The 8,383-nt window shown below is 38.8% G+C and overlaps 2 protein-coding genes across 3 annotated transcripts; one reads left to right on the plus strand and one right to left on the minus strand.

Moving 5' to 3' along the window:
• The first annotated feature begins 1,550 nt into the window (after positions 1 to 1,550).
• LOC120209499 (L-type lectin-domain containing receptor kinase VIII.1-like) lies at positions 1,551 to 3,008 on the plus strand. Its single transcript, XM_039208496.1, has one exon. It carries the CDS (start codon positions 1,794 to 1,796, stop codon positions 2,892 to 2,894), a length of 1,101 nt encoding a protein of 366 aa, XP_039064427.1. The 5' UTR covers positions 1,551 to 1,793; the 3' UTR covers positions 2,895 to 3,008.
• Positions 3,009 to 4,085: 1,077 nt separating this feature from the next.
• LOC120209500 (O-fucosyltransferase 19-like) lies at positions 4,086 to 7,410 on the minus strand. Of its 2 annotated transcripts, XM_039208498.1 has the most exons (9): positions 6,665 to 7,410; positions 6,285 to 6,357; positions 6,132 to 6,202; positions 5,952 to 6,040; positions 5,731 to 5,863; positions 5,424 to 5,656; positions 4,870 to 5,346; positions 4,527 to 4,790; positions 4,086 to 4,475 (listed from the first exon to the last, which is right to left on the minus strand). In XM_039208498.1, exons 1-8 carry the CDS (start codon positions 7,211 to 7,213, stop codon positions 4,541 to 4,543), a joined length of 1,875 nt encoding a protein of 624 aa, XP_039064429.1. In that variant the 5' UTR covers positions 7,214 to 7,410; the 3' UTR covers positions 4,086 to 4,475; positions 4,527 to 4,540. The 2 variants fall into 2 exon arrangements, with proteins under 2 accessions (XP_039064429.1, XP_039064428.1); XM_039208497.1 differs by having other exon boundaries at positions 4,086 to 4,790; positions 6,665 to 7,409.
• Between the last annotated feature and the right edge of the window lie 973 nt (positions 7,411 to 8,383).

Below are 8,383 nucleotides of genomic sequence, written 5' to 3' on the forward strand. Positions count from 1 at the left end.
TTAAGAGTGAATTTATAAAATTTTAACATATATAAAAATATATTATTAATAAAAATATCTAAATTATATAAGAATTTAAAATTGTCATAGAAAAGGTCGCCCCATCAACCTCTCAATCTATCAATCTATCCCTCCTCGAGTCTCATCTTGTTCATGTGTGAGTTTTTTAACAAGTGAAGGGATTGTGGCAAAATAGAAGCAAAGGGAAATGGTGGAAGTAATTTGAGAAGAGTAATGAGGTGAGTCTAAGTAAAGGTAGCCTACCGTGAATTTATAAAAATTATAATTTTTTCGATTAGACATAATCTAAAATGTTAACTTTTTCTTAATATTTTTCGGTTGAAAATATTTTTATAACATTTTTTGTTGGTAACCGGAAATGTTACCTTATGCTTAACATTTTCTGTTCAACCTAAAAGTTAATATTTCAAGTTACGTACAATCGAAAATATTGTGATTTTTATAATTTTTTTGATCACGTTAATTTCTTATCGTTTCTTAACTTTAAATTAGGACATAATCAAGTAATGGGTTGGGTGGGGGCGTGAAGATAAGAGAGCAAGTTTACGTTATTTTTGAGGTGCAGGTTTGGGCACTAAGCCCCGCACGTTGCACACCAATCCTTGCCTAAGCCTTTATTTTATCTTATTTTCCTCCCCCTTTATTAGAAAACGAAAGGCACATTAAAAGTGCAAAGAGATATTAATAATTTAGCATAGGTGAACACATTACTTATCTTTAATATGAAATGTCTAGATTTTGGTCTATTTTCATTTCAAATTAAAAATTAGCTGACCCTATTCCCATATGTAATGGAGTGAGGGGGAGGTAAGATAGTAGGATGCCCCCAACGTCAGATTGAGAGCAGCTTCCGTGGAAGACCTCCTGTAGTCAGAAATTATGAATTGTCCACCGGAAGACTCGATCCCACGACTACAAGGTCAAGATAGTCCAAATGATATGCATTGATGGACAATTGGACATGATCGATATTAATACATTAATCATTTCAATAATCAAAGGGACTAAAACCCAAAATAAAGCAAACTTACAGTGACTTAACATGAAAAAAATACAAGCCTCAAAATAATAAAAATTCTAGTGTCCAGTCCATATTAAAGTGCACATAGCTAAATCAGCTTACATTGAAGAAAGCTAACCATGATAATTACATATCACCAATCCAACTCACCTAAAAAAGTACCAAATTGGTTACTTCAGAAAGAAGAAAGTACCAAATTGGTTCATATATTTCTAGATATTAGACTTTTTAGCAGAACTAGGGTTTTGAAGCTCAAAAGCACAACCTTTTTTTTTATCTTGTTAGAGTTAGAACGAGAACTATACAGAACTTTTCACAATTAATGAAACCAATCAAACAAAAGCACTTCATAAAAACAACCAAATCCACTTGATTTTTATGGATGGAAATGTAAATGAAGAAGTATATAGGGTACACTTATGAATTTTGAAAAAGTATGTGTTAAACTGAAAATGGTCCATTATAATATTCCCTAAGTCAGAAGCAACTACCCAGAGAGAGATAAAGAGGAGATAGTGCGAGTCATTGCAGAAACGAGTAAACGTATTTAATTTTCACAACCTCCAACCCAACCTTCAATATTCTTTTACTTTCTTACCTCTGGTTCTTCACCCACAGGCCTAAATTTAAAAACTAAAGGGGGGGGGGGGAAGCACAGCTTATTGTAAATGGAATCATCTGCCATATCTTTGTAAACCAACAAAGAAAGCAAAGAACCAAGCTCAGATTTCAGCTCTAACCCACTTCAACAATGGCAACTTTCTTCATTTCTAGTTACCGCACAGCCCTGATTTGTCTTGTTTCCTTCTTCAAAATCTTGGCTGCAGAGCAAAGTTCCTCTTTTTCTTTCAAAAGTTTTGGTAAAGATCCAAAATTTGAGTCCAATATTGCTTTATATGGGGATTCACGTGCTGGTAACGATGGCTCTTGGATTCAACTCACCGACTCAGTGAGTTGGAGTGCTGGGGCAGTGATGTACAAGAAACCCATCAAGCTCGTCGAAGGTAAAGCCATGAACTTTACTTCTTTTTCAACTTACTTTTCCTTCTCAATGTCCCATGGAAACGGTGATGGTTTGGCTTTTATTATGGTTCCTAGTAGTTTTAAAGTTGATGTGTTGGGGAATAGTTCATTTGGGGTTTCTCTTGGATTGGATAAAAGCAAAAGTGGTATTGTTGCTGTGGTATTTGATACCTTGAAAGATGACGAGCACGGTGATTTGAGTGAGAATCATGTGGGAATTGATGTGGGTAGCTTGGCATCAGTTAAAGCCAGAAATCTATCATCTCTCAATTTGGAGCTAAACAATGGGGAAAAGTTGCATTGTTGGATTGATTATGAGGCAACTTCAAAGAGATTTGAGATTAGGTTGAGTCAATCTAGTAGTTCCAGGCCTAATGATCCCTTGCTTACGTATTCGATCAACTTGTCGAAACTATGGAATGGTGAAGTGTTTGTGGGCTTAAGCTCTGCAAACGGCAACTCTTCGCAGACATGCTTTATTCATTCGTGGAGTTTTAAGCTGAGGCAGGTTCCCAATTGGATGCATTCCCAACCACTCGATCCCAAGGCCGCTGTAGCAAAGAAACCCGAACCTTTGACAGCCAAGACCAAGAGTAGCAGATGCTTTTGGAAAGTGTTCGTTGTGTTCGTCTTTGGTGGCGCCTGTGGAGCCTTGATGGCTTCTTGTGTGATGTACGCATGGAATGTCTTCGGTGATAGGCGCCCCGTGGTGCCTGAAGAGTGCGGTGTGGACCCCATGGATTTCGATTACAAGGTCAAAGTAGTAGTAGTCGACGATGCTGTCAAAGATGGCAAGAAGCAGATCTTTGGAGTAGGGGGCTATGATTGACAATTTTTATGTTGTGATGATATTTTGTAATTGTAGTTGCAGGTTTTGTTTGTGCTTTTAGCTAATGACCAATTGTGTAAAAGAAAATGTAGCTGTTGGTTTACCTTGTAATATAAACTGAATGTTGCTCTGTCTTAATCTTATAACTCTTAAATGCATAATTCTTGTGCAAGTTCTTTAATATATTACCTGGTTATTTTCTTCATTTCCCCCATGTTTCTATGAGTAAGATGAGTGTTGAATACAATCATGGATTCAACACTCATCTCGAATCTAGGTAACACTGGTTCTTTGCAGAAAAAAAATCCATATCTTCGATCTGATTCAAGACAGGCAATGGACATGTTACTAAAACAGTAGAACTGGATCAAAGTATGTTTAACATTCATATTGGCATACAAGCTTACCAGATTAAATCTTCCTGGAATTTGTGATTTCTTGGCATTTCTTTACATTCCATGACAAAATTCTAGGACTGAAACATTTGATTTTGCAATTGTTTCGAATTGATGCTACGAAGTAGGTTGATTTCTTGTTCAGGACATTTGAGCAGACAGTGATCAGCTTCCTTTGTGCTTTCATTTAGTCTTTGAACATAACCTATGTCACCTTCCATGGTGCATATCAGCTACATTTAGCTGACCTGGAAACCTGAAGATGATATTACAAGGTTCAAAGCTTAAACTTCGAGCATATAGTACATCACATTCTAAAGCATGCATAACAACAGCTGACATAAAATCAAACTCTGCAATCAAATGAAGGTATCTATGAGCAATCAAGAATTCAAGATTGATGCAACTTTAAGCAAAAAAGAAGGTAAAATTCATATGAAAACCAAGGGAGTAAACTAATCAATCCTAAATCATCCAATAAGATTAGATATGTCAAGTGTTATTGGAGTAAGAACCATAACTAAAACAGTAGAACGGGATCTCAGTATGGACCCGAACAAGTCCAAGGTTGCTGGGTTCTTGAGTCTAAAATCTAATAAATGAACAAAGCGAACGATGAATTGTTCGATAACGTTCATTTATGTTTATTTATTAAATTAAATAAACGAGAATGAATGAATCACCCTACACCAAAAGTGAAAAGATTGCAATGACTGCTCCTGTGGTAACAAAGGCTGGTGACTATCATTGCATTGTAAAGGAGATGAAACTTAGAACAATATAACAAAATCAGATGGGAACATTTGGGAAACAATCTCCATTATGTGTTCAGATATTACATCCAAGTTTGTAAGATGCTAATTTGACAAATGTACCTTTTCTTTTTCTTTTCTGTTTACAAACAAATTATTGAAAGAATAATGAATAAATCAATGCTGTGATTCCACCCTGTGACGTATATGCTTGTGCTTATATAACTAACTTTATTTGCCATTATACATCTTCTCTGTGCTTTTTTACCTAAGTCGCTGGTTTGGTCTTTCTAGCAAAACTGAAACCGGAACCGCATAAATTCAGCCGATATCGAATCGAATGAGACGCCTGAAACAAACAGATTTCTAAGCCCTGTAGTTGGCCTCTGCAAGTCTCCCCACCACAGGAAGAAAGCACCTTAATTCAAGAATCCACTATCAAGCCATCCTCCAGAGGGCAGTGTATAATTCAACCAACTTATCGCCACTACCAAAAATACTATCTTTGGACTGAACTCGAGGTCTGATCAAACTTTTGGCCAATGATTTTCTGTTCCCGAGTTCTTTTACAAATGCACCCTGGAAGGGGATTTGCATAAAAGTTCTCCTCTAGTCGTGGTGATTCTCCGGTCTGTCTCGTGTATGGACCTCCGAGCCTGTCCGAGTGCAAACTCTTTACTTCGGAAGAAAACTGCTCCCACGATATTACACCTTCGTCCAGCTGATCGATGAGTTTGACAAAATTTTGTCTGGAAATAAAACGAATCATGTCATTACGGTAGTCTTAATTATTCATGCTTCAAGAACGAAATTCTGATGTATACACACCTGTTAGGGTTGATGGTCTTTAGAAATCCTTCGAACTTTCGGTGCCCCTGCACTGCTTTGGCCATATTCCCATCGTGTGTATAAACAAAGACATCACTTTCACGTGCAACAATGTAATCCAACGCAGCTAGACGGTTCTGATACGGCTTAAACATTTCCAACTCTTCTTCTGTTGCCAAAGTCGAATGCGAGTATACATTCGGGAACTCTGCACGGAAGGCAGCCATGCTATCACTGCCATAAATCTCTCCTGCAACAATGTAGACAGGCGTGGTGGAAGGGTATCCCATGGCCTTGAGGAACACAGCCGCTTCTCTAGGGGTCATTGGACATCCACCCTGCCTTCGCCGTTCTTCGCTATCGATCTCTTTCTCCTTCCAATGTCTAACATTGTATCTCATAACAGTGAGTTCATCAGCTTCTTCCACAGTAAGATTATGGATGCAGCCCGTGAATGCGAGCATATCTTTCTCATATCTGCAATCAAAATTAGCCTTATTAGGCTGACAACTTTGTTTGGAGAAATACTACCAGAAACCGGAAAACGACAGTACCTTAAGTGTAAAGCTATATATGGGTCATTATTGTTCTTTAGTCTATCAACCAAAGTTGTCCCGAGATCCTCTATCTCTTTTGTGTACCGGAGAGCCTCGTAATTGGTCCGGCACCTTAGTCTTTGAATGGAGTTCGGAAGGCCATTATTAGCAAGCCTCGAATCAGTATGTGTGAACTTGATCACTTTATGCCGCTTTAGTAATGGTAGCATCTCCCTTCTGTAGTAACTAGCCTGCAAACTGAAGCATCTAAGCCACCTTTCCATAAACACATTCACAGATTCAACAAACTTCAATCTTTCTGTACCTTCGACCACGAAATAGGAGCCTTGACCAGAGGCTTTATCGACGAGTACTTAGCAGGAAGATACTCAACAATCTCAATGTCATCTTTCAGCACATTGATGAAGTGCCTCCAATCAAAAATATCCTTGAAACCACTGTGCAAGATGCATTCAAAGAACGTAACCTTTCGGAACTTAAAAACAACGAAACCAGTATCAAAACAACTCGAATGATCGATTTTACCTTGGATCAGTCCAAAATGACTCATGGTCAAGATGAGGAAGAACCAAGGTGGCATTCATTATCTTGGCAACAGCAACCATATCACATATCTATATAAATCAATTGAGCCAACAGATTAACTAGTCGAAATAATCAAGAAAATCAGAGATTCAATCCAAATTTCAGTAAAAAAAAACTTACTCCTGTTCTCATTTGATTCAATCCACCATTGGCATGAACAATGAGATAGCCATTAGACTTTGATCCTGATCCTGATGTTTGATTCAGATCATTAACAAAAAAAAATTCACATAGAAATCAATTGAAACAAGCTGACAAAGGAACATAACATACTTATCCGATTCTTAGGCCGAGATATACATTGATAATAATTCTCACTGCTTGGTTTCATCCAAATATCTGGGGTCTGCAGATAAACAACAAAGCAAGAAACTTTTAATCCAACAAAGAAGGAAAAGTTGATAACTTCTAAATTTACTATTACACCAACCAACAAAAAAGGGTAAGAATTTATTCAGAATTTTACTAACAAAATATAGAATTCCATATATAAAAAAAGATCAAATCTTCATGTGAATGCAAAATGTAACCCAGAAAATGGCGGAAATTTGGTCTGAGCCGCCACCACCGTCAAAAAAATCGTCAAACCGGTCAAAAATTCATTAAGAAAGAAGAAAGAAAAGAATTCCCATTTTCTTGACCAATAAACTTACGGTGATCCTTTCAAGAACGCGTTTGGGCATGGAGCTTTCGGTCTCGCTCACGACGCGTTGCGCTATGGCCCAATCCTCTTTGAACGTCTGCAAGATGAGCAGCCCGTTCTCTTTTCGCCATTTACCGTGAACCTCAACGTGGGTACTGAGAAGCGAGACTTTGACGAAAACGGAAACAATCGCCATGAGAAAGAGAAGACCCATGATTTTCCGGCCAACTTTCCGACCGGATCTCAAGCTCACCCAACGGAACGGGTAGCCGACCCAAACGGACCACGTATCTGGCACCCAAGAAAACAACAACTTCCTTCGGGGCTGCAAATACTTTATCACGAGGTGCTGCTGCAAATAATGGCCCCCGAAAGAGACAGGACCGGAGGGAATGTAACCGGTGGGGTTGTCGGATTCTTCATCATTACAAACTGGGCTGTAATGATCCGCAGCGGAAGATGAATTATTGTTGTCAGAATCAGGCGCGCGTCGTCTTGTGGTGGTGGGTATGGTGCTCCCGTTGGCGGTGGCCGAGTTGTTTGCGGTCCCCGACGACATGTTATCGCCGGAAAACCCAAACAAAACACAGAAACAATTGGACGGCAAAGGAAAAGAAGAAAAAAAGGGGGGACGGACAAGAAAAGAGGAGAAAATAAAGGAAATGCGGGAGTTCCCTCGATGTAAGGCAGAAGCAGAGGTGTAAAAATTGTTACGGTCTCTTTATAAAGCACAACAATTCACGATCAGAGAATGTGGACATGTTTTTTTTTTTGTTCTTCTGCCATGGACATGGCACGGCCAGCTTTGTTGTTTGGTTTTATAAACAATGATTGTTACGTTGAACTTAATACTTCGACTGACCAAAATGTCCTTTTTATTTTTCATTTTTGTTAGAAAATTTTGTTTTGTTAATAAATATATTGGAGGGTAATTGTTACCAAAAATGAAAGGGAGGAAATGGTAAAAAATTAAATATTTCAAGATTGACCGTTAAAAAAACATCAATTTTGGTCAACTTGCATTATATGCTTGATTATAGGGTAAATAAAAAACTACCCTAATGCTCTCCCCCAATTACGTAGCCCACAAAAAGTATTGTCGGCTGGATGACGACCCCCGACCCTGGACACACTTCGACTGGTTTCATAGACCTTGACCGACCGGCTGCTCTCCCTTCTGCTAATAACCAGTCTCAACCGATCACGCGACCCTCACCAGTATCGCATAAAGATACCCTAATTGGCGGAAAAAGCTCGATCCCGCTTGCTGAGGAGGAAATCTTTGACGATGAGGACATAGAAATAATCGATGGAGACGTAACTCAGGGTTTTGTTAATGAACTTGTTGTTTCCATCGATTTTTCAGAACGGGTCTTAGATCTCGCGGACAAGAGCTTTGACCAAACAGTGGTTGTGAAATTGTTTGGCAAGAAAATTGGCTATGCAACTTTACGTACGCGCTTATACAGTCTCTGGAAACCATCTCAACATTTTCGACTTATGGACATCGACAATGACTACTTCTTAGTCTCGCTTAGAACCCATTCGGATTATCTTAAAGTCCTCGCAGATGGAACCATGGTCCCCAGAGTTCTCTACCAACCAACCCTTCATCAACAGGATTATTGCTTGGATTCGCCTACACAATATGTCGGTAACCCTTTACAAACGCAGCCTGATCACTGAGATTGGCGGATGCATCGGGCCTATTCTTAAAATAGATTACCAT

The sequence above is a fragment of the Hibiscus syriacus genome, unplaced genomic scaffold (genome assembly GCF_006381635.1).
Source record: "Hibiscus syriacus cultivar Baekdansim isolate YM2019G1 unplaced genomic scaffold, ASM638163v2 tig00018999_pilon, whole genome shotgun sequence".
Classification (NCBI taxonomy): Eukaryota; Viridiplantae; Streptophyta; class Magnoliopsida; order Malvales; family Malvaceae; genus Hibiscus; species Hibiscus syriacus.